General features: G+C 45.2%; 1 protein-coding gene across 3 annotated transcripts in view; it reads left to right on the top strand.

The window, feature by feature from the left end:
- The window catches only part of LOC134340992 (zinc finger protein 385D-like), a 34,120-nt gene extending 10,843 nt beyond the window's left edge, over positions 1–23,277 (top strand). For all 3 annotated transcript variants that reach the window (XM_063038659.1, XM_063038661.1, XM_063038658.1), the window contains exons 3-4: positions 16,352–16,466; positions 22,783–23,277. In XM_063038659.1, the coding sequence (XP_062894729.1) occupies positions 16,352–16,466; positions 22,783–23,270 (603 nt within the window). In that variant the 3' untranslated portion in view covers positions 23,271–23,277. The remainder of the gene's footprint in view (positions 1–16,351; positions 16,467–22,782) is intronic.
- The last annotated feature ends 3,771 nt before the right edge of the window (positions 23,278–27,048 follow it).

Genomic DNA, 27,048 nt, shown 5'->3' with positions numbered 1-27,048 from the left:
CTTGCTTATTGACTGTTAACATGGTCCTTTATTTGAGTGATTTACACTCAATATGCTGTCAGATATACTGTCTGCTTGCTTGCTAGATGGTGCATTTACATGTACGCCCTGCTGTGTACTTGCGTTTCTGTCCATTTTCTGTGAATGAAATTGTGCACCTTTTTATCTGGTTATGCATTTGCTTGAGTGTTCTGTGTATTTATCTGTTAGTATGCACAGCACGTACATCGACTGCTGTGTAAAATACAGAAGGGGAAACATATTCCTCGGCTGTGTGTGTGTATGATCACACTGTAAGCAATGTATGAGTGTGAATAACATGTGTGAGTATGTGCGTGTAAAACAATGTGTCCGTGAGGTAATCTTGTGATACTGTGTGTATCAGTCAGAGTGAGCATGTGCGCACGAGGGAGGGAGATAGAAAGAGAGGGGGAGGGGGGAAACGAGGGAGACAGAGTCTGTGTGCATTGCGTATGTCAGCACATTCCTGCCAGCCCCAACCTCCTTCATAGGAAATGCCTTCAACATTTGGAAGTATCTCGACATACTTAGGGCAACAGACACGGCAGCGTAGTGGTTAGCGTAACATTATTACAGCACTACCAGGCTGGGTTTGATTACTGCCACTGTCTGTAGCGAGTTTTTACGTTCTCCCCGTGTCCGGTTTCTTCCCACGTTCCAAAGACGTACAGGTTAATTGGTCACATGGGTGTAATTGGGCCACACGGGGCCTTTGGGCCAGGAGGGCCTGTTACCGTGCTATCTCTCTCAATAAAATAAAGTAAATAGTTCCTGAGTATACTTAATGGCTTGGCCTTCACATAGATTCTGTGAATACAGAGCACAGGAACAGGCCCATGATGTTGTAGCAAACTAATTAAGCTAACAACACCCAGATCATAAGACCACAAGACATAGGAGCAGAATTAGTCCACACGGCCTATCGAGTCTGCTCCGCTATTCCATCATGGCTGATTTATTATCCCTCTCAACCCCATTCTCCTCCCTTCTCCACGTAGCCTTTGATGCCTTAAATACGCCCAGTGACTTGGCCTCCACAGCCGTCCGTGCCAGTGAATTCCACAGATTCACCACCCTATGGCGAATGAAATTTTCCCTCATCCCTGTCCTAGGTGGATTCTGAGGCTGTGCACTGTGGTCCTAGACTTGCCCATTACAGGAAACAACCTCTCCAGATCCACTCAATCCAGGCCTTTTGATTTTCGAGAGGTTTCAGTGAGATTCTCCCTCATTCTTCTAAACTCCAGTGAGTACAGGCCCAGAGCCATCAAATGCTCCTCATACATTAACCCTTTCATTCCTGTGAACCTACTCTGGACCATCTCCAATGCCAGTACACCTTTTCTTTGGTAAGTAGCCCAAAACTGCTCACAATACTTCAAAGTGCAGGACCAATTCCCAATAAAGTCTCAACATTACATTATTGTTTTTGTATTCTAGTCCTCTCAGTATGAATGCTAATATTGCATTTGCCTTCCTTACCACTAACTCAGCCTGTAAATTAACCTTTAGGGATTCCTGCACGAAGACTGCCAAATTCCTTTGATTTTTGCACTTTTCCCCATTTAGAAAATAGTTTATGCCTTATTCCTCCTACCAAAGTGCATGACCATACACTTCCCTGCATTATATTCCATCTGCCACTTCTTTCCCCATTCTCCCATTTTGTCCTTCAGCAGACACCCTGCTTCCTCAACACTAATTGCGCCTCCACCTATCTTCATATCATCTGAAAACCTGGCCACAAAGCCACCAATTCCTTCATCCAAATCATTGGCATACAACAAGAAAAGAAGTGGTTCTGACAATGACCTTGGCGGAACACCACTAGTCTCCAGCAGCCAACCAGAATAAGCCCTCTTTATTCCTGCCAGTCAGCCAAACTTCTATCCATACTCGTATCTCTCCTGTAATACCATGGGTTCCTATCTTGTTAAGCAGCCTCATGTGTGGTGCCTTGTCAAAGGCCTTCCAAAAATCCAAATAAACAACATCCACTGGCTCTCCTTTGTCAATACTGCTTGTTATTTCTTTAAGGAATTCCAACAGATTTGTCAGGTAAGATTTCCCCTTTAGAAAGCCATGCTGACTTTGGCCTATTATGTGCCTCCAAGCACCCTGAAACGTAATCCTTAATAATAATCTCCAGCTTCTTTCCAACCACTGAAGTCAGCGTTTAATTTCCTTTCTTCTGTCTCCCTCCCTTCTTAAAGAGTGGAGCAATGTTTCCAATTTTCCAGTCCTCTAGAACCATTACAGAATCTAGTGATTCCTGAAAGATCATTACTAATGCCTCCACAATCTCTTCAGCTACCTCTTTAAGAATCCTGGGGTATAGTCCATCTAGTTCAGGTGACTTATCGACCTTCATACATTTTAGCTTCCCAACTACCTTCTCCCTCATAAAAGCAACTGCTCCCTGACATTTTCGCATTCCTGGCATGCTGCTAGTGTCTTCCACAGTGAAGGCTCATACGCAAAGTACTTGTTTAAGTTTGTCCGCCATTTCTTTGTCCCCATTACTACCACTCCAGCATCAGTTTCCAGTGGTCCAATATCTACTCTCATCTCTCTTTCACTCTTTGGATATCTGAAAAAAAGTTGTTATCTTTCATATTATTGGCTAGCTTACCTTCATGTTTCTATGTTTCTTTGTTTTTTCTATGTTTCATATTTCACCTTTTCTCTCTTTATTGCCTTTTTCGTTGCCTTCTGTTGGCTTTTAAAAGCTTCCCAATCCTCTGCCTTCCCACTAATTTTTGCTATATTATATCCCCTCTATTTTGCTTTTATGCTTTTTTTGACTTGTCAGCCACAACTGCCTCATCCTCACTTTAGAATACTTTTTCATCTTTGGGATGTATTGTTCCTGTGCCTTCCAAACTTCCCCCATAAATACCAGCGATTTCTACTCTGCTGTCATCCCCACTAATGTCCCTTTCCGATCTACTTTGCCCAGCTCCTCTCTCGTGCCTCTGTAAACCCCTTTACTACACTGTAATACTGATACATTTGATTTTAATCTTCTCCTTCTCAAACTACAGGGTGAATTCTATCATATGATGACTGGCCCCTTAGGGTTCCTTTACCTTAAGCTTCCTAATCAAATATGGTTCATTACACAACACACAAACCAGAATTGCCTTTTCCCCTAGTGGACTTCACCACAAGCTGCTCTTAAAAAACCCATCTTGTAGACATTCTACAAATTCCCTCTCTTGGGATCCAGCGCCACCCTGATTTTCTCAATCTGCCTGCTTGTTGAAATCCCCCATGACTATCTCAACATTGCCTTTACACATGCCTTTCCTATCTCGTATTGTAACTTGCAGCCCACACCCTGTGTAGCATTTGGAGGGCTGTGTATACAGTAACTCCCATCAGGGTTATTTTACTCTTACAGTTTCTGAACTCTGCGTATAAGGACTCTACATCTTCTGATCCTCGGTCATTTTATTTCACTTTTTATTTCAATTTTTACCAACGGAACCACCTCATCCCCTCTGTCTACCTTCCTGTCCTTTTGATCTAATGTGTATCCTTGGGTGTTAAACTCCCAAATATAATCTTCTTTCAGCCATGACTCAGTGATCCCCTCAATGTCATAGCTGCCAATCTCTAACTACAAGATCATCTACCTTATTCCCTGTATTGTGGGCATTCAGTTATGACAGCTTCAGTCCTGTAATTCATCACCCTTTTTGATTTTGGTCCCCTTTTTCACTTTAACTCATCTTATTGACTGAAATTTTGCCCAATCATCTGCCTGGCCTTCCTTGCTGTCTCACTACACAGTGCAGGAAACTTGTATACCGACTGCCCCATCCTCAGCCCTGTCACTCTGCTTCCCAACCCCCTGCCAAATTAGTTTAAACCCTTGCCAAGAGATTGTAGCAACCCTGCTCACAATTACATTGGTCCCCTTGTGTTCAGGTGTAACCTGCCCTTTTTGTACAGGTCATACCTTCCCCAGGAGAGATCCCAATGATCCAGCCATCTGCCTGTTGTGCCAATTCTTCAGCCACACATTCATCTGCTGAACCACCCTTTTCTTGCCCTCACTGGCACGTGGAACAGGCAGCAATCAAGAAATTACTATCCTGGAGGTCCTGCTTTTCAGCTTTATACCTAGTTCCCTATATTCTCTCTTCAGGATCTCCTCTCTTTTCCTACCTATGTTGTTGGTACAAATATGTACCATGACTTCCAGCTGTTCACCCTCCTCTTTCAGAATGCTGTGGACCCAGTCCGAGATGTCCCTGGATCTCATCCCCTGCAAATCAAGTTACAAACCTCCCGAGTAGCAGTAGCAAATCTACTCTCAGGTGTAACCCGTCCCTCTTGTACAGGTCATCTCTGTCCCAGAATGAGAATCAGAATCAGGTTTAATATTACTGGCATTCGTCATGAAACTTGATAACTTTGCAGCAGCACTACAATGATAAATATACAAAAAAAACTAAATTACAAAAAATATATTGTTATGTAACCGGCAACAATGAATATCAATCGAGACAGGTTATATAAAAACAACCAAACATTTATTAAGCACCGATAAACGATAAGGAAAAAGCAAACGAAAACTTTAACTGGAAGTTAACCGTTATGCAGCCGTTCAACAAATTGTCACTCGGCACTGGTTCTTAAAGCGTTAAATGCAAAATCAGTTCTTAAAGTGATAAAGTCAGATAGAGTTCTTAAAATGGTAAGTTCCAAAGTCCAACAGATTTATACGTTCAATTGGGAAAGACTTCTCTGGAGAAGGATTTCTTCATTGACGCGACTTTCCTGCTGGTTCTGTCCAAAGGATTCACGATGCAGTAATTTAACAGTTTAAAACAACTGACCTTAATTTCCTTTTAGATAGAGAGAGAGAGAGAGAGAGAGAGCCAACCTTGCATGAACTCTTTGCTGTCTTGGCAAGAGTTATCTTGATGCGGGTCGCTACTCCTTCAACAAAGACTCAATAAGGTCTATCCTTTATTAAACTGCCAAACGATGCTGACTCCTCTCAATCTTTCAATCCTGTACTTCGATAAATTCTTCACTCTCCCTTCTACTGCTGGAATTGGTAAATCAGCACATCTAGCCAAAAATTTCCAGTCCAATAATATTGTATCTTGCAACAGAACGCAAAACTCCGTTTTAAAAATGAAACTGCGTCACAAAAACAAACACGCAACAGAAATGGAGACACAGCATGTTCTACCTGGAAATCTACAAACTAAAAACTAACTGCGTCATCTGGGGTCGACCCTTATATACCCATGGTGCACATGTCATCATGTGGCCTCTCATTGGCGGGAAAATCACATCAGGTGTTCTCACAAAAAAACAGATCTCCTTGAGCATGTAACAATATATAAATGTATATTAAATAGTTAAATTAAGATAAGTAGTGCAAAAACAGAAATGAAAAAGAAGTGGTGAGGTAGTGCTCACGGGTTCAATGTCCATTCAGAAATCAGATGGCGGAAGGAAAGAAGCTGAATCACTGATTGTGTGCCTTCAGGTTTCTGTACCTCCTTCCTGTCGGTAGTAATGAGAAGAGGGCATGTACTGGGTTGTGGGGGTCATTGATGATGGAAACCGGCTTTCTGAAGCACTGCTCCTTGAAGATGGAGGCTAGTGCCCATGATGGAGCTGACTAACTTTATAACTTACTTCAATCCTGTGCAGTAGACCCCTCCCATAGCAGACAGTGATACAGCCAGTCAGGATGCTCTCCAAAGTATATCTGTAGAAGCTTTTGAGTGCTTCGAGACATCCTAATGGTCCATAAAACCAATCTTTGCCCATGCACCAACTCTTCAGCCATACATTCATCTGCCATATCTTCCTATTTTTGCTCTCACTAGCTCATGGCACTGGGAGTAATCTAGAGATCACTGACCTTGAAATCCTGCCATTTAATCTCTTTTCATACTCCCTATATTCACGCTGCAGGACCTGAAACCTTTCTCTATCTACAGTATGTTATTTGTACCAATGTTCACCACGACCTCTGGCTGCTCACCCTCTACCTTGGAGATGTTCTGCAGCCACTCAGAGATGGCCTTGACCCTGACACCAACTTGTCCTCTCTCCTGTGGCCATGGAATTTGTTTTCTGCCATCACCCCCCACAACTATAGAGTCCCTTGTCACTATAGTCCTGTCCACCTTGATGCCAACTATGCCTCAAAATTGGTCCAGGTGTCACAGACCTGAGTACTGTGGTGCTTACTCCTGAATGAACAGCCCCCAACAGTATCTAAAACAGTATACTTGTTTTTTAGGAGACTACCTATCCAGCCTTTCTCCCTTTCCTGATAGTCACCAACTTTTACCTGCAGCCTGCACCTCAGTTGTGACCCCCTTACTGACATTTTTGTCTTCAATAGCCTCAGCATCTTGAATCAGAATCAGGTTTAATATCACAGACGTATATTATGAAACTTGTTGTTTTGTGGCAGCAGTACATTGCAATACATAATAAAAACTACAATAAGAAATATATAATACACATAAAATAGAATTAAATAAGTATTGTAAGAAGATAGCAACAAAACATGTAATTCCTCCATGGATGGTCCCAAGCCTGACTGCGAAAGGAGGAGGGTTGGACACGGGGTAAGCAACCCCTCCCATTAAAAACCCAGCGCTACAGAAATGCCAACAGGGGCTCCAAAGGCCTCTTTCCTGGAAGAGGAAGGATACACCAAGAAGATGGGCTACGCCTGAAAGAACTTGAAAGACTGGCCCAGGACACTGGCAAGCTACTGACGACAGCCTATGCCCCGTCAGGGGTAATGGGCTGAAGGAGAAGTGCACATGGATTCATTGTCCATTCAGAAATCTGATGTCGGAAGGGAGGAAGTTGCTCCTAAAATGTTGAGTGAGTGTCTTCAGGCTCCTCCTTGATGGTAGCAATGAGAAGAGAACATGTCTTGGTATTGACAGATGCCTCCTTTTCTGAGGCATTGCCTTTGGAAGATATCCTCGATGCTGGGGAGGCTAGTGCCCATGATGGAGCTATCAGAATCAGGTGTATTACCACCGGCATGTGACATGAAATTTGTTAACTTAGCAGCAGCAGTTCAATGCAATATATAATCTAGCAGAGAGGAAAATAATAATAAATAAACATGTAAATTAATTATGTATATTGAATAGATTTTAAAAATGTGCAAAAACAGAAATACTGTATATTAAAAAAAGTGAGGTAGTGTCCAATGCTTCAATGTCCATTTAGGAATCGGATGGCAGAGGGGAAGAAGCTGTTCCTGAATCGCCGAGTGTGTGCCTTCAGGCTTCTGTCCCTCCTACCTGATGGTAACAGTGAGGAAAGGGCATGCCCTGGGTGCTGGAGGTCCTTAATAATGGACGCTGCCTTTCTGAGACACCGCTCCCTAAAGATGTCCTGCATACTTTGTAGGCTAGTACCCAAGATGGAGCTAACTGGATTTACAACCTTCTGCAGCTTCTTTTGGTCCTGTGTTTGGACTGAAAGAGCTTCTGTTGGCATTTCTGTAGCACTGGGTTTTTATGGGATGGGTTATAGAAGTGGCTGTTTTTGTAACTTTCTGCAGGTTTTTCCGATCTTGTGCAGTGACCCCTGCATCCCAGATGGAGATGTAACTAGTTAGAATGCTCTGCACCGTGCCTCTGTAGAAATTTTTGAGTGTCTTTGGTGATGTACCAAATCTCCTCAAACCCCGAATGAAATATAGCCACTGTTGTGCCTTTTTAGTAATTACTACAATATGTTGGGCCCAAGACAGATATTCAGAGATGTTGACACTTAGGAACTGGAAATTGCTCACCCTTTCCACTGCTGATTCTTCGATGAGGACGAGTGTGTGTTCCCTCGGCTCCCCTTTCCTGAAGTCCACAATCAGTTCTTTGGTCTATCTCACTCCCATAAGCTTCCTCGTCCCCACATGAAATTCTCATTTCATCGGCAAATTTATATATGTAATTTGAGCTCTGCCTAACCACACAGTCACGGGTATAGAGAGAGTAGAGCAGTGGGTTAAGCACACATCCTTGAGGTGCTGCGGTGTTAATTGTCAGCGAGGAGAAGATGTTATTGCCGGTCCACACTGACTGTGGTCTCCCGAAGGTGAAGCCAGGGATCCAGCTGTAGAGGGAGGTACAGAGGCCCAGGTTTTGGAGCTTGTTGATTGGTACTAAGGGTATGATTGTGTTGAACACTGAGCTGTAGTCAATAAGCAGCAGCCTGACATAGATATTGCTATTGTCCAGGTGCTCCAGGCTGAGTGGAGAGCCAGTGAGATTTCATCTGCTCTAGACCATCGGCAAATTGCAGTGGATCCAGGTCCTTGCTTAGGCAGCAGTTGATTCTGGCCGTGACCAGCCTCTCAAGGCACTTCATCACAGTAGATGTGAGTTGGATGACCTGGACTGCTTCCGACTCCATCTGCAGCTCCTTGACAGTGCCATTTCCCTTAGCAGCAATTCTATCCCTTTGGATAGCTCTGTCGGGGTGGGGGGGCATGTCCTATCAGGGCACAGCTGTAATAGCCAGGTCAATGGCACAGTGGCTGGCAGTAAGGCTCAGCAATGGTAATAGGAAACTTGATAGAATCATAGAGCCTCATAGCATGGAAATAGGCCCTTCAGCCCATCAAGTCTGTGCCATCCATCAAGCACCCACTTCCACTAATCCTACACCGTTTCAGAGTAGTTTGTCTTGTACATCAGCCTGTAAAGAAATATATTGCTCATGTGAAGCTTACAGAGTAAACAGTACACATGATCACAATAAATACAATGACAAGCACAAAGCAACAGAGTGGTGGAACAATGGCAATGTAACGTGAAGTAGTGGAAAAGGGAATGTTTAAATGACAATAACAGAATAACCAAGAGAGTTGAAGTTAAGACCCCGAGAAGGTGGGAGCACCACAGGGAAAGGGATGAGATTTATATCAAAGGGATATCATTGGTTCCGAAGCCTGAAGTCTGAGCCCCAAAGTGTTTTTGACTCTGGTACTCTGGTATTCTCTGCCAGAAGGTAGAAGAGAGAAAAGGGAATGGCCAGGGAAGCAGGCATCATTGTCAGCCTTCCTGAAGCAATGCACTGGAAAAACAGGCCGGATGGAAGTAAGTGTCGAGCCTTTGATAGCTGGGCAGTGTTCACCACTCCCTGCATGTTCCAATGGTTCAGAGCAGAACAGTTTCCACACCAGACTGAGAGGTACTTTCTATTGCGCAGAAATGGACATTTGAGAGACTCCTCGTGGAAAAGCTAAATCTGCTTGGACAGCTAAGAAAGAACACACACTGATGTGCTTTCTTGATCACTCATCAGTATGGAGGGACTAGGAGAAGTTGCTGGTGACATGGGTACCCAGGAACATGAAGTACTAGATTGGTGGCTGACACCAGGACACAAGGTTTTCAATCTCTTTCCTGTTGTTGCTGATCCAGCCTATAAAAGTGGTGTCATCGAGTTGGTGCAGCACCTGGCCAAATGGTCACCAGCACACAGGGAGGAGAGCAGGGGAGCAGGCACACAAGGATCAGGGTGGATGAAACGTTGTGACCAATTTGGGCTGACTCAGGTCTACTGATCAGGAAGTCACGAAGCCAGTTGTAGATGGAGCAGGCAAGTCCAAAATTCAAGAGCTTAGTAATGAACTTACTTGATATTATGGTGTTGAAGGTTGAGTTGTGATCAGGGTTCATTTACTATCAAAGAATGTATAAATTATACACCCTTGAGGTTTGCTTGCTCACAGGTAGCCACAAAGCGTGAAACCTGAAAAAACCCAATTAAAGGAAAAAAGAATAAAAATAAAAATAAGACCAACACTTGATGCGCAAGAGAAAGAAAAAAAATACAAATCGTGCAAACGATTGACGTGACCAACAGCATTCTGAACCAAAATGGAGTCCTCAGATCTGAACCCCGGATCAGCCCGGAGTAGGCCCAAAGCTTCACTTATCAGTTCATCGTATTAGTTCATCGTATTAGCACGGAGCACAGCGGCTGGGGCAATCTTCATATCCTCAGCGCCATTAAGAGAGGAGTGACCATCGTGGAGAATGGCTCTCGCCTCGGATCCCGCCACCCTGTCTTTTTAGTTTACTTGGGCTGGTGTTTAAATTGCCCCAATGACGGAACAGCAAGAGGTTCCGGCACCCTGGAGAGAGGAGTGAACATTGCGGAGAGTGAGTGAAATTGACTCTTGCCACAGATCTGGTCCAGTGTTTAAACTGTCTGGACAGCATATTGTACCTCGCAGTAGGACCCAGGTACCGGGCCTAGACCACGCTGCCTAGTGACTCGCTCCTGGCCCAGATACTACTGCTCAGCCCGAAGCCACTGTCAAGCTCTTCCGATCAGCTCGGCGCCAGAGCGATTCAACCCCGCACCCGAGCCAGTTGTACGGGCACCGAAACTCCTCTGCCCGGGCTCTGACTTCCTCTTTTGTCACACAGAGCAATCAGACCTTGCACTCAGGGCAGCTACACGGGCATCGGAAACTCCATCTACAACGATTCTGCAACACACCATCTCGGCACAACCCCCGAACTCCCCTCGCCATCCTTGCCTGTTCACTGTTTGTGGCGATAATTTAACACAATTTACCACAGAAAATGTTCTTTTGGTCATCTTTTTGGTTGGATTTCTTATCTTTTTGACTACCAGAAGCTGTCGCACACGTTCCGTCTTAAGCCGATCGGCACCAAGAATGACTGAAACTGTGAGCACACACATGAACACACAAGGACTCAAATACTTGCACTAACGGCACTTTGTGCATTACTGTGATATTCTGGTGCTGCTGCAACCTATTTTCTGCTGCTTATCTATTTAATACTGTTTTTCTATTGCTGTCTTGCTTTTATTTACCGCTTTATTTAATTGCCAGAGAGGAAGCCAAATAGAGTTTCATTGTACCTATGTATAATGGCAATAAAGATCATTTCAATTCAATTCAATATTGTTATTTTTCTGGACTAATAATCACTGCTCTTCAGTAATGGTTTGGATTTTTGTTTGTGTTTGCAGGAACCATTAATCAATACAATATAATCCCAGCAATCCCAGGGCCCCACAGTACTGCAGGACAGCGGATGGTGAAGCCAGTTGTCTCTATCCCATTTGATCTGTGTTCTCAAAACAGGCTCATTAACAACCGCACAGTGAGTAAAGTCAAGGCTGAATTACAGAAAATCAACATTCTGCTGTCAATCAGCTAGAGACTGGTGTGATAATTAGGAGTGTGGAGAACAGTAACACAAGGAGCCACAAAACACTGCAACATTTCTTCCAAAATCAAAACTGTAAGATGAATTGAAAAATTTAAAGAGAAGCTGGAATATAAACTAGTAAATGTCCTGTAATTTCCTAGAAAGTTGTGTAAATGAAGTGAAGTGGGCAGACAAATGCACCCCCTGGATGACTATCACTAACACACATCATCAAAGAAGTACACAGTCTCCAGTCATATCACAGTCCCAGTCCCAATCAGCCTGCTCCACACCATCAGGCCTTATTAAAGCCTTGGCTCAAACACAGATAAAAGAACTGAATTGCAGAGTGTGGTAATTCTTGACATCAAGACACCCAATGAAACTGAAGTCAATGGGCTTCAAGGGCAGATGTTCTACTGGTTGGAAGTCAGTCATCCCAGAATCTGGGACGCCTCCCAGAAGACCAGGTGGTGGTGCTGGTGGGGTTGGTTAATAGGTGGAGGTGTTGATCAGCCTGATGGGCTTGGGAGAAGTAACTGTTTTTGACTCTAATGGTCCTAGAAACATAGAAAATAGGTGCAGGAGTAGGCCACTTGGCCCTTCGAGCCTGCACTGCCATTCAGTATGATCATGGCTGATCATCCAACTCAGAACCCTGTACCTGCCTTCACTCCATACCCCCGATCCCTTTAGCCACAAGGGCCACATCTAACTCCCTCTTAAATATAGCCAATGAACTGGCCTCAACTGTTTCCTGTGGCAGAGAATTCCACACATTCACCACTCTCTGTGTGAAGAAGTTTTTCCTCATCTTAATCCTAAAAGGCTTCCCCTTTATCCTCAAACTGTGACCCCTCGTTCTGGACTTCCCCAACATCGGGAACAATCTTCCTGCATCTAGCCTGTCTAATCCCTTCAGAATTTTATACGTTTCAATAAGATCCCCCCTCAATCTTCTAAATTCCAGAGAGTATAAGCCTAGTCGATCCAGTCTTTCATCATATGAAAGTCCTGCCATCCCAGGAATCAATCTGGTGAACCTTCTTTGTATTCCCTCTATGGCAAGAATGTCTTTCCTCATATTGGGGGACCAAAACTGCACACAATACTCCAGGTGTAGTCTCACCAAGGCCTTGTACAACTGCAGTAGTACCTCCCCGCTCCTGTACTTGAATCCTGTTGCTACGAATGCCAGCATACCATTCGCCTTTTTCACCGCCTGCTGTACCTGCATGCCCACTTTCAATGACTGGTGTACAATGACACCCAGGTCTCGTTGCACCTCCCCTTTTCCTAATCGGCCACCATTCAGATAATAATCTGTTTTCCTGTTCTTGCCACTGAAGTGGATAACCTCACATTTATCCACATTAAATTGCATCTGCCATGAATTTGCCCAATACCTAACCTATCCAAGTCACCCTGCATCCTCTTAGCATCCTCCTCACAGCTAACACTGCTGTCCTGGCATGGATGCTGCGCAGTCTCTTCTCTGATGGGAGTGGGACAGACAGTCCATAAGCAGGGTGGGTGGGATTCTTCAGAATATTGCTGGGCTTCTTCCAGCATCTTTCTGAAAACAATGTCCTTGATGGTGGACAGGTTGGCACTGGCGATGCATGGGCAGCTTTAAATACCCACAGTAGAGCCCTGCAGGGATCTGTTCCGGAAGTCCTGCTCTTTGTGATTTTTATAAGTTAATAGGTTGAGGAATTAGAAGGTTGGGTTAGTAAGTTTAACCTGGAAAGGTGTGAATTGATTCATTTTGGAGGTTGAATTTTAAGGCAGAATACCGGGTTAATGGCAAGATGTTCTACCAGTCTGTTGTCACCAGTATGTGGTGGTGTGCTGGGGCAATGGCATCAACATGGGTGATGCCAACAGGCTCAACAAGCTGATTAGAAAGGTTGTCTCTATTATGGGAGCTAAACTGGACATACCTGAGGCTGTGGTAGAACAAAGGACCCTCCAGAAAATCCTGGCATTACAGTGCCTGTGTTCATTCTTAAACTCCTTCCTGGTTACCTTTTAACTCTCTAGGACCCTGTCTGATCCTTGCTTCCTAAACCTTAAATAAGCTTCTTTCTTCCTCTTTACTAGATGTGTCAACCATGGTTCCTTCACCCTACCACCCTTTCCCTGCCTCAGTCCTATCCAGAACCCCATTCAGGTGTTCCATACACAACCTCCACATTTCCATTGTGCATTGACTGACCGACTACATCCCTTATTACAATCTGACACCTGATCAGCTTAATTTCCCAATAGTAGATCTGGTATGGCCTCTTCTGTAATCAGCCTGTACACATATTCTTCCTGAATACACCTAACAAATCCCATCCCCTCGAAACCTTTAGCACTAAGGAGGTGCCAGTGAATATTATCAGAGTACATAGGTCGCCACATCCAACCCCGAGATTCTTTTTCTGTGGGCGTGCTCAGCAAACCTATAGAACAGTGACAGTAAAGAAACTATGTAAATGCAGGTATAAATCAATAGCAATAAGTAACAAGCAAGAAATAACAATATAGCAGAGTCCTCACAGAGAGAGAGAGAGAGCATGACCATGAGAATTGAATAGTGACTGTAAACACACTGTGCAAATGCAGGTATAAATCAATAGCAATAAGTAACAAGCATGAAATAACAATATAGCAGAGTACTCACAGAGAGAGAGAGAGCATGACCACGAGGATTGAATAGTGACTGTAAACAAACTATGTAAATGCAGGTATAAATCAATAGCAATAAGTAACGAGCATGAAATAACAATATAGCAGAGTCCTCACAGAGAGAGAGAGAGCATGACCACGAGAATTGAATAGTGACTGTAAACACACTGTGCAAATGCAGGTATAAATCAATAGCAATAAGTAACGAGTATGAAATAACAATATAGCAGAGTCCTCACAGAGAGAGAGAGAGAGAGAGAGAGAGAGAGAGCGAGCATGACCACGAGAATTGAATAGTGACTGTAAACACACTGTGCAAATGCAGGTATAAATCAATAGCAATAAGTAACGAGCATGAAATAACAATATAGCAGAGTCCTCACAGAGAGAGAGAGAGAGAGAGAGAATGACCACGAGAATTGAATAGTGACTGTAAACAAACTATGTAAATGCAGGTATAAATCAATAGCAATAAGTAACAAGCATGAAATAACCATATAGCAGAGTCCTCACAGAGAGAGAGAGAGAGAACATGACCACGAGAATTGAATAGTGACTGTAAACACACTGTGCAAATGCAGGTATAAATCAATAGCAATAAGTAACGAGCATGAAATAACAATATAGCAGAGTCCTCACAGAGAGAGAGAGAGAGAGCATGACCACGAGAATTGAATAGTGACTGTAAACACACTGTGCAAATGCAGGTATAAATCAATAGCAATAATAACGAGCATGAAATAACAATATAGCAGAGTCCTCACAGAGAGAGAGAGAGTGAGAGCATGACCACAAGAATTGAATAGTGACTGTAAACACACTGTGCAAATGCAGGTATAAATCAATAGCAATAAGTAACAAGCATGAAATAACAATATAGCAGAGTCCTCACAGAGAGAGAGAGAGAGCATGACCACGAGAATTGAATAGTGACTGTAAACAAACGATGTAAATGCAGGTATAAATCAATAGCAATAAGTAACGAGCATGAAATAACAATATAACAGAGTCCTCACAGAGAGAGAGAGAGCATGACCATGAGAATTGAATCGTGACTGTAAACACACTGTGTAAATGCAGGTATAAATCAATAGCAATAAGTAACGAGCATGAAATAACAATATAGCAGAGTCCTCACAGAGAGAGAGAGAGAGAGAGAGCATGACCACGAGAATTGAATAGTGACTGTAAACACACTGTGCAAATGCAGGTATAAATCAATAGCAATAAGTAATGAGCAAGAAATAGCAATATAACAGAGTCCTTAAATGACTGTAGCTGTCCCCTTTTGTTATCAAAGTATGTATGCAGTATACAACCCTGAGATCGTCTTCCTCACAGACAGCCACCAAACAAAGAAACACCATGGAACCCGTTCAAAGAAAACATGAAACGCCGAAAGCACAAAAAGAGAACATCTGGTGCAAATAGCAAACTATGAGCGAATAACACACAGAATATTAAACATCAAACCGCCGAGTCCATGAAACAGTCCAGGAACGTTCAGTGTAGTTCAGTTCAGATCTATTTAGTGCTGTTGACTGCAGGCCACACAGTTGGTCTGCCACAATCATAATTGTGCAAAATAGCAATTAAAAAAAAAAAGAGTAGCCAGAAATCAGGAATGTATGTAACATGAAGTTTAGAATCCTGTAAAAATGAGTCCAATCCACAAAGTGCACTGATCAAACCTTGCACAAGGCCCAAGACTCTGGCACTTTGCTCCGGCAGCAGAGAGTGAGAGGGAGAGGGAAATTGATCGAATGCGGGCTGATGGCAGTGAACACCCGTTCCCCTTCCCCTCTCAGCCTCATTAATTTCAATCATGCTCGGTGCTTTAATCAGCGAGATTGGTGAAAAATGGAGGCGATCATGGGCTCGCATCCCATCTTCTTTGCCTCCAGGCTGCGCACTCCTCTCCAAACCTCACTGAACAGAGAGGTTTGCAGAGACAGCAAAGCACTAGATCACTCAGTCAGCTGAAATACACATCATCAACATGTAAATCACAGGTTCCAATCGCATATAGCTTAGTAGTAGAGTCATATTTGAAATAAGTAAAATAAATGGCTTCATGGACTGTCTGAAGGATACCACATTGTTTGCTGGTGCCATCTTGCTCACTGTTTGTTCAAACATTTACTTGTGATGATCTTATGTATTTTCTTATTAATTTTTTGGGCCAAGCCAACTTATTACCACAGGAAGTAGAAGAGATCTAAAGCACCCCATGTCTGCTGGAGGAAGTCAATGGGTCGAGCGGCATGTGTCGTAGGAAAGAAACTGTTGACATCTGAAATCCTAATGTAGGGTTTTGACCCAAACTGTTGACAATTTCCTTCCTCCCACAGATGCTGAGTTTTCCCAGCACACTATTGCTCCTGATTACTATTGGAGCTTGTGGGTGATGTCTTGGTTCTGATGTTGTTCTGTACTTTGACTCCACCTAGATCGATGTCGTGCAGAGGGTGGTCATCAGTCCTCTGTTCAAGATTCCTCTACCTCCCAGTAAGAAGCATATCATTTCCTGCAACATTTGTCACCGGCGGTTCAACTCCCAGGCAAGTGTCCTACGTTTCAGGTCATTCCTGACCTGATGAGCAGGAGTTGGTGGAGAGCAGATTGGAACAGTGAGCGGTATTTATTGGCCAAGCACGAAGCAACATAAATGCTAGATATTTGAAATAAAACCGAACTTCTGGGCAGATCAGGCAGCATCTGTGGAGAGTTACACAGAATTAACATTTCAGCGTTTGGACATTTAGTAGTCATAGTCATACTTTATTGATCCCGAGGGAAATTGGTTTTCGTTACAGTTGCACCATAAATAATTAAATAGCAATAAAACCATAAATAATTAAATAGTAATATGTAAATTATGCCAGGAAATAAGTCCAGGACCAGCCTATTGGCTCAGGGTGTCTGACCCTCCAAGGGAGGAGTTATAAAGTTTGATGGCCACTGATAGGAATGACTTCCTATGACGCTCAGTGTTGCATCTCGGTGGAATGAGTCTCTGGCTGAATGTACTCCTGTGCCCACCCAGTACATTATGTAGTGGATGGGAGACATTGTCCAAGATGGCATGCAACTTGGACAGCATCCTCTTTTCAGACACCACCGTCAGAGAGTCCAGTTCCATCCCCACAACATCACTGGCCTTATGAATGAGTTTGTTGATTCTGTTGGTGTCTGCTCCCCACAGCCTGCTGCCCCAGCACACAACAGCAAACATGATAGCACTGGCCACCACAGACTCGTAGAACATCCTCAGCATCGTCCGGCAGATGTTAAAGGACCTCAGTCTCCTCAGGAAATAGAGATGGCTCTGACCCTTCTTGTAGACAGCCTCAGTGTTCTTTGACCAGTCCAGTTTATTGTCAATTCGTATCCCCAGGTATTTGTAATCCTCCACCACGTCCACACTGACTCCCTGGATGGAAACAGGGGTCACCAGTGCCTTAGCTCTCCTCAGGTCTACCACCAGCTCCTTAGTCTTTTTCACATTAAGCTGCAGAAACTTTGTCACACGATGTGACAAAGCTTCCTACCGTAGCCCTGTACTCGGCCTCATCTCCCTTGCTGATGTATCCAACTATGGTAGAGTCATCAGAAAACTTCTGAAGATGACAAGACTCTGTGCAGTAGTTGAAGTCCGAGGTGTAAATGGTGAAGAGAAAGGGAGACAAGACAGTCCCCTGTGGAGCCCCAGTGCTGCTGATCACTCTGTTGGACACACAGTGTTGCAAGCACACGTACTATGCTCTGCCAGTCAGGTAATCAAGAATCCATGACACCAGGAAAGCATCCACCTGCATCGCTGTCAGCTTTTCCCCCAGCAGAGCAGGGCGGATGGTGTTGAACGAACTGGAGAAATCAAAAAACATGACCCTCACAGTGCTCGCTGGCTTGTCCAGGTGGGCGTAGACACGGTTCAGCAGGTAGATGATGGCATCCTCAACTCCTAGTCGGCGCTGGTAGGCGAACTGGAGGGGTTTTAAGTGTGACCTAACCATAGGCCGGAGCAGCTCCAGAACAAGTCTCTCCAGGGTCTTCATGATGTGGGAGGTCAATGCCACCGGTGTGTAGTCATTGAGGCTACTGGGGCACGGTGTCTTCAGCACAGGGACGAGGCAGGACGTCTTCCACAGTACAGGAACCCTCCGGAGCCTCAGGCTCAGGTTGAATACATGGCGAAGTACTCCACATAGCTGAGGGGCACAGGCTTTGAGCACCCTGGTATTGACACCATCCGGTCTTGCAGCCTTGCTTCGGTTGAGACGTTTCAGCTGTCTTCTCACCTGTTCAGCTGTGAAGCCCACCGTGGTGGTTTCATGTGGGGAAGGGGTATAGTCATGAGAGCAGGGTGGGGGACTGTGAGGAGGGGAGAGTGGAATATGTTTTGGCAGGCTTTTGAAGATAGAACATAGAGAAGTACAGAATAGGAACAGGCCTTTCAGCCCATGATGTTGAGCTAATTAAACTAGTAATTAAATGAATCTCTTCTGCCTCCGTAAAGTCCATGTCCTTCCATTCTCTACACATTCAGGTGCCTATCATAAATAACATGTGTTTTAAATGCCTCTTTCATATTTGCTTCCACTGTCACCCCTGGCACTGCATTCCAGGCACCCACCATTCTCTGTGTGAAAAAAATTTGTCCTGCTCATCATTTCTGAACTTACCCTTTATCACATTAAATGCATGCCCTATAGAATTAGGCATTTCAAACCTGGGAAAAAGATACCAGCTGTTTACTCTGTCTGTGCCTCTCATCATCTTATAAGGCTCTATCTGGTCTCCCCTTTGTCTCTGCTGCTCCAGAGAAAACAAGCCAAGTTTGTCCAACTCTCCTTGTAGCACATGCTCTCTTATCCAGTCAGCACCCTGATAAACCTCAAACAAGAGAAAATCCGCAGATTCTGTAAATCTGAGCAATACACACTAGGCCCATCTAGGAAATTCAAATCGGAGGCACTTAAAATATCAGGTATTTATGATAGGCACATAGATGTGCAGAGAATGGAAGGATATGGACCTTATGTATCTCTCCTGCCTGGCCTGCTGAGTTCTTCCAGCATTTTGTGTGTGTTCACGATAAACCTCTTCTGCACCCTCTTCAAAGCCTCTGCATCCTTCCTATAACGGGGCGACCAGAACTGAACGTGGTTAGACTCGAGGTTTATAAATCGGCAACATACTGCAACTTCCTGACTCTTGACTCAATACCTTGACAAATAAAGGCCAGACACCTTCTTTACCACCCGATCAACCTGTGCAGCCACTTTTAGTCAGCTAAAAACTTGAACCCCAGTATCCCTCTCTATGTCGATGCTGTTAAGATCTTGTCACTATCAGTGTGCTGCCTCTTCACATTAGATCTCCCGAAATGCAACACCCGACATCTGGCTGGATTAAATCACATCTGCTACTTCTCCATCCATTTTTATTTATTTAGTGATACACTAGGTCCCACTGATCTGTGCCCACAGCAACCCATTGATTTAACCCTAGTCTATCACAGGACAACTGAAAATGACCAGTTAACCTGCTAACTGGTACATCTTTGGACTGCTGGAGGACACTGGAACATGCAGAGAAAACCCATGCGCATATGGGAGGGATGTACTAACGTTCTTACAGAACAGGTTGGAATTGAACTCCGAACTCTGACACCCCAAGGTGTAATAGTGACCGTGGCTGCAGCTGATCTAAATCCTGTTATGTTCTTTGACAAACTTCTACACTATCCAGAACACCACCAATCTTCATATTGAATCCAAACTTACTAACCCACCCATGCACATTTTCATCCAAACAGCAGAGTTGTCACAAGCTCTAGTTAGAATAAGTCCCATAAGTCCCACTTATCCCCTGTCTTCTGTGGGTATCTAATTCTGAATCCAAGCAGCCAAGTCACCAAACATCAAAGAGCCTCCCAGGATGGACCTTGTCAAACGTCATACTAAAATCGATCTAGGCAAGATCCACAGCTCTACTTTCATCAATCACCTTTGTCTCCACTTTGAAAAACTCAAATCAAGTTCATACAACATGATTTGCCCTACACAAAGGCATACTGACTGTCCCAAATTAGGCCATGGTTTTCTGAAAGCTCATTAATCATATCCCTAAAAACTCCTTTCCCTTACTTTCCCTACCACTGATGTGAAAATCACCTGTCTATCTTTCCAGGATTATCCCTATTTCCCCTCTTAAATAATGGAACAAAATTAGCTACTCACCAGTCATCCAGGACATTGTCTCTGGCCAGAGATGACACAAAGGTCAAGGCCCCAGGAATCTTATCACCTGCCTCTCAATAACCTGGGGTACATCCATCAGGGCCTTGAGACTAATCCACCTTAATGTTCTTCAAGAGCCCCACTTCTTATTTTTTTTATCTCAAAGTGCTCTAGCATGTTAGGATTCTCCAAAATGACCTCACGGGCCTCCACATCCTTCTCCTTGGTAAACACTGATGTAAAGTGATCTTTAAGCACCTCACTCACATCCTTTACATTCAAGGTGTCAAATTGGTTCAGATATGGCTCAAATGGTTGGGGGTGGGGGGCGGTAGAGAGAGAGAGAGAGATCAACAGTTCACTGACTTTAAGGCAAATTGCTGCAGAATTTAAAGGAAATGGAAAACAATGAAAGCTAGGCCAACAGGGTAGTTAACTAGCAGTCTCAAACTGAAAGATAATGCCAACACTGCAGCTAGAAGCCAATAACTAGATACTAAATGATTGCTGCACTTTACAGCATCAATCGAAACGGTAGTCTTCTCTCTCGAACAAGAATGAGGGTAAGCAGGGAGTGTAAATGTTGCTGTGCTTTTGGTCAAGTCTCATCAAGACCAGAACAAAAAGAAGGGAGTTAAATACCATCATAATGAAGTACGAATGAGCTGGCACATACATACTCATGATTGCCAAACCTATTCTGCAGCACGCCTGCGCAGGTGCATAGACCTTGTAGCAGAGTCCGTGGTTGTGACAGGGCACCCCCCGCCCCCCTCCCTCAGCGCAGCTCCCAAGGAGCCACAAACCTGTGCCCATTGGAAGTCCTGGATGAGAGATTTCTCCAAGATTTCTTTGGCCGGGATCCAAGAGCATTCCTCAGGAGCATACCACTCCCAATTCATGAGGTACTGGACCTTAACCCGCACCTGGTAAGGTGCCAGGAAGCACCACATAGTACAGACCAGGGGAGCATCCACCAAGTGGTGGGGTCAGGGTGGATGGATGAGGTGACTGGAGCTAAGGGGAAGGTAGTCACCTGCTTCAGCTGGAAAACGTGGAACACTGGGTGGATCTTCAGTGATGCTGGTAGGCACAATCTATATGAGACCTTGTTGACAGCCTTTTCCACTATGAATGGTTCCACATAGTGTGGGGCCAAATTGCGGGTCTTGACTTTATGGTGCCAGCCAGACCTTCTCTCGTAGCCTGAGATGTCTCACCGGTCAGCAGAGCTGATCAACCTGCCAGTCATGTTGTTTCTGGGCGCGCAGCAGGAAGCCCTGGCTCGTCTCTAAGTGCACTGTAGCATTGGGCCGACTGTTCAGCAGCAGGAACTCCCTATCAATGTCTTGGTCAGGGAAGAAGATTGGCCGGAATCCCTTCTGGCATTCAAAGGGGGACATGCCAGTGGAGGACATCTGGAGGTTATTATGGGCAGTCACTGCCCTAACCAATTGAGAGCTCCAGGACATAGGGTTGGAAAAGAGAAGTCTGTGCAGGTTTGTCTCCAAGTCCTGATTCACTCTCTCAGACTGGTTGGCAGATTGGAGGTGGAAACCTGATGAGAGACTGGCTGTGGCTCCCACAAGAGGTCAGAACCCCTTCCAAAAACAGGATGTGAGCTATAGTTCTCCATCAGACACAATGACCTGAGGAAAGCCGTGCATCCTGAACACATGTTGAACCACGAGGGTAATGTTCTCATGAGCTGACGGGAGCTTAGGGAGGGCAGTGAAGTGGGCAGCCTTGGAGAATTGAAACACAACGACCAAAATGGTAGTGTTCTATTAGATGGGGGCAGCCCAGTGAGGAAATCACTGAGAGGTGGGACCTGGGGCGATGAGGCACAGGCAACGGACATAACAGACCCGCAAGTGGGACAGGCAGAGACAAAGTTATGGACGTCTCGGGACAGAGATGGCTACCAAAATCATCTCTTGATAAACTCTCAAGTCCATTGAATTCCTGGCTGCCAGCCAGATGAGAGAGGAGTGACCCCATTTAAACACTTTGGGGTGCACTGTGGCAGGGATAAACAGCTGGTTGGGAGGTCTCTCAACTGGGCCTGGATCTGACTGTTGGACGATCCTCACCTCCACCTCTATTCCCAAATTACTGGAGCAGCAATACACGAGCAAGGAAGGATGGGCTCCGGATTAGATGTTCAAACACTGAGGCAAGCAGGAGAAGGGGGTAGCAGTTCTTCACGGTGATATTGTTTAGGGGCCGATAATCAATGCAGGGGCGGAGATTGCCATTCTTCTTGCTCACAAGAGAGAAGCCCGCCCCTGCTGCCGAGGTTGACAGATGGATGAACCCAAAGGCCAATGTCTCCTTGATATACTCTTCATGGCCATCCCTTTTGAACAAGAGAGGGAAAAGAGCCGGCTTTGGGGAGGATGAGTACTGGTTAAGAGGTCAATGGTGCAGTCATATGGCTGGTGAGGAGGCAGGGAGATGACCTCATTTCCTGAATACCTTAAGAAGATCAACATATTTAGCCAGAATGCCAGACAGATCCACACTAGTAATGAACGCAAGAGAGGATTTGCAGGCCAAATAGAAAAGTCAAAGTACATTTATTATCAAAGTGTGTATAAATTATACAACCTGGACATTTGTCTCCTAACAGGCAGCCACAAAACAAGAAACCCAAAAGAACCCAATTAAGAAAAGACCAACACCAAATGCACAGAGAAAGAAAAGAAAAACGCAAGTCATGGAAACAATAAAAGCAAGCAACAGCGTACCGAACCAAATCCCGGAGCAGCTGCAGCAAGTCCATAGCCTTGGTCTCAGTACGTCACATAGCATGACAAATCGCCGTGAAGCTCGCAGTCACGAAGCGCATGTCACCCAGAGCAGTCTCTGGGCCATGGAGAACGAAGGGAACACTGTGGAAGAGCAAGCGGAATTGGCCCAACACTTCCCTCCGGTCTCAACACCCTGCCTTTCCAGTCTATCTGGGCTGGTATTTAAATCGTCCAAACACCGGGTCATGCTGTGCACTAGGACCTGGGCCGTGTTGCAGCATTATGCTCCCAGGCCTCACCTCACCGCAATCGGCTCAGCGCTGATCCAACCTCGCTCCCAGTTTAGGTGGATGGGCACCGAAACTCCTTGACCATGACACCTCTCTGAATTGCTTGCTCTAACTCCATCTTCAACACCACCTCCGGTGACTCCAACACCATCTTGAACACGTTATGCTCCAACTTTGCAATACACCAGCATGGCTCATCCCTCGAATCAGCTTCGCCTTTGCTCACCTCAGAATGCTCCACAATCAACATGATCTTCACCCTTCGACAGCTACGAGAGGAATGCAGAGAGCAAAAACAACCACTCTACGTCGCTTTCATTGACCTTACGAAGGCCTTCGACCTTGTGAGCAGGCACAGCATGTTCAAAATCGTTGCCAGGATTGGTTGTCCCCCGAGGCTCCTCGGGATAGTTCAGTCATTCCACACAGAAATGAAGGGCGTCAACGGCTCTTCTTCGGAGGCCTTCAACATCCGCAGTGGTGTGAAGCAGGGCTGTGTGCTTGCCCCCACCCTGTTGAGCATCTTCTACGTAGTCATGCTGAAGCACACCTTTGGAACATCTACTGATGGTGTCTACCTCCACACCAGATCGGACGGGAGGCCGTTCAGTCTGTCCCGGATGAGGGTGAAAACCAAGGTTCGTGAAATACTCATCAGGAACATGTTGTTTGCAGATGATGCAGCACTGGCAACACACTCTGAAGAGCAACTGCAACGCCTCATGGACAGCTTCTCAAGGGCCTGCCAGGACTTCAGCTTGACCATCAGCCTGAAGAAAACCAACGTGTTGGGCCAAGGTGTTGAGCACCCCCTTGCCATTACCATCAAGAACTACGAGCTGGAGGTAGTTCACGAGTTTACATACCTTGGCTCCACCATCACGGACAGCCTCTCCCAAGACCCCGAGATCAACAGACGGATTGGACGAGCAGCCTCAACATTCGCCAGGCTGACAAAGAGAGTCTGGGAGAAGAGAAAGCTGATGACGCACACCAAGGTTGCAGTCTACAGGGCCTGTGTCCTCAGCACACTGCCTTACGACAGCGAGACCTGGAGCCTCTACTACAGACAAGAGCGGCATCTCAACGCCTTCCACCTTCGCAGCCTGACACGCATCCTGGACATCACGTGGACTGACCGAATCACCAACAATGAGGTCCTGGCCCGTGCCCAGATACCCAGCCTCTTCACCCTGCTCCAACAACACCGTCTCTGCTGGCTGGGCCAGGTACACCGCATGTCAGACGGGAGGATCCCGAAAGACCTGCTGTACGGGGAACTGGTCTCCAGCAAGAGAGCACAAGGGTGGCCCCACCTTCGTTTCAAAGATGTCTGCAAGAGAGACGTGAAGTCACTGAACATGAATGCCGAGAGGTGGGAGGACATCGCAAGTGATTGCTCTTGCTGGAGGCTGGAACTACGCAGAGGCCTAAAAAGAGGAGAAGAGAAGCTGAGGCTTGCTGCTGAAGAAAAGCGCACTCGTCGGAAAAACAGCACCAAGACAACACTGGAGGACAGCGCCTTCAAATGCAGTCGCTGAAGCCGAGACTGTCACTCCCATGTGGGCCTCTGCAGCCACAACAGACGCTGCTCTACCAACACAGACTGAAGCAAGACTTTCCAGGCGCAGATCCATGGTCTCACGAGACTAAAGGATGCCACCATCACCACCACTGGAGAGGATTCTTTGAGATAGGAATTATAAGTATTTAGGAAATTTAGGCCGGCTGGTGGTGTCGTGGCATCAGCACTGGAGATCAAAGCAGATGGTCCTGAGTTCAAACCCAGCCGGGTCCCACCCTGGGCAGCAGCAGTATCTGTGCGGAAGAAAGGCCTGGCAATCTACTTCCGTATCTTGCCATGAAAACCCTATGGACCCTATGGTCCACGAGGTCACGAAGAGTTGGACTCGACTTAACGACTGAACAGCAACAACAATTGTGGCTAAATAGTGACAGTCAATATGGCTTTGTGTGGGGTAACTCATATCTTCCTAACTTGACTGTGGTTTTTGAGGAGGTGATGAAGGTGATTGAAGTAGGTAAAGCTGTGAATATTGTCTACACAGATTTTAGTAAGGCATTTGACAAGGTGCCTCATGGTAGACTCATCCAGAAGATTAAGATGGATAGGACACGGTGAATTGGCTGTCTAGATTCAGAATTGACTTGCCCATAGAAGGAAGAGTAGTGGTCAAATTTACATTTGTTCTCCCAAAATGCAACACCTCACATTTGGCCAGATTAAACGACATCTGCCATTTCTCTATTCATATCTGTAACTGATCTTTGTCCCGCAGGAAATTGTGACCAGCTGGTTGGGCACCAACGGTCAGCATGGACTGGTTGGACTGCAGGGTATTTATCTGTGCTGTATTGCTGTAGGACTCGATTAAACTTAATACAGATCTGGAAATAGACAGAACATGGCTTAAGGAATGGGAAGAATATAGGCAATTTCATAGAGGACAGTGGGTGTTCTAAAATCCTAGGGCATATTTTGGGCAAGAAGGAGATCATGTTGGGTCTCTTGCAGAATATTAAATTGCCTGGGACCTCTTGGGATCTATCCTAGGTTATTAAGAGAAGCAAGAGATGTGATTGCTGGGGCTTTGACATAAATCTCTGTGTCCTGGCTAGCCACAGGTGCAGTTCTGGAGAACTGATGAATAGCAAATGTTATGTCCTTGCTTATGAAAGGAAATAGGGATAAACTGGGAAATTATAGGCCAGTGAACTTCACATCATTGGTAGGGAAGCTACTGGAGAGGATTCCTAGGGATGAGATTTATGTGTATTTGGAAGAATGTGGACTAATAGGCACAGACAGCATGGGTTTGTGTGGGGTAGGTCATATCTTTACAACTGGGTTTTTCTGAGGAGGTATAAAGGTGACTGATGAAGGCAGAGAAGCTGGTGCTGTCAACAGAGACCTTCATATATATAAAACAGCATAGAGCAGAGGTACCAGAACAGATCCTTGGTTAGTTAGTAAGTTTGCAGGTAACACAAAAATTGAAGTTACAGACAGCGCGGAAGATCGTCAAAGGATACAGCGGGATATACATCAGTTAAGGATGGAGAAATGGCAGATGGAATTTAATTCAGGCAAGCGTGAGGAGGTCGAATGTAAAGGGAAAGTATACAAGACATTTCACAGCTGTGATAAACACAGGGATCTTCAGGACCAAGTGCACAGGTCCTGAAAGTGGCAAAAAAGTAGACAGTGTGATAAAGAAGGCATGTGGCATGTTTGCCACTAGCAGCATGAAGTAAAAGAATCAGTAAGAGTCAGTAAGTACAGAAAAAGGTTGAACAAGTTGGGTCTTTATTCTTTGGAGCGTAGAAGGCTGAGGAGGGACTTGATAGAGGTGTTTAAAATTATGAGGGGGATAGATAGAGTGATGTGGATAGGCTTTTTCCATTGAGAGTGGGGGAGATTCAAACAAGAGGACATGAGTTGAGAGTTAAAGGGCAAAAGTTTACGGGTAACATGAGGGGGAATTTCTTTACTCAGAGAATGGTATCTGTGTGGAACGAGCTTCCAGCAGAAGTGGTTGAGGCAGGTTCGATGTTGTCGTTTAAAGTGAAATTGGATAGATATATGGACAGGAAAGGAGTGGAGGGTGATGGATCGAGTGCAGGTCAGTGGAACTAAGTGAGAGTAGGAGTTCGGCACGGACTAGAAGGGCCAAGATGGCCTGTTTCTGTGCTGTAATTGTTATATGGTTATATGTTGCAGTTGTATAAAACTCTGGTCAGGCCGTACTTGGAACATTGTGTGCGTTTCTGGTTGCCCAATTACAGGAAGGATGTGGAGGATTCAGAAGAGGTTTACATGAATGCTGCCCGGATTGGA

This window comes from Mobula hypostoma, chromosome X2 (assembly GCF_963921235.1).
Source record: "Mobula hypostoma chromosome X2, sMobHyp1.1, whole genome shotgun sequence".
Taxonomy (NCBI): domain Eukaryota; kingdom Metazoa; phylum Chordata; class Chondrichthyes; order Myliobatiformes; family Myliobatidae; genus Mobula; species Mobula hypostoma.
This window is presented reverse-complemented; position numbering and strand designations above follow the sequence as displayed.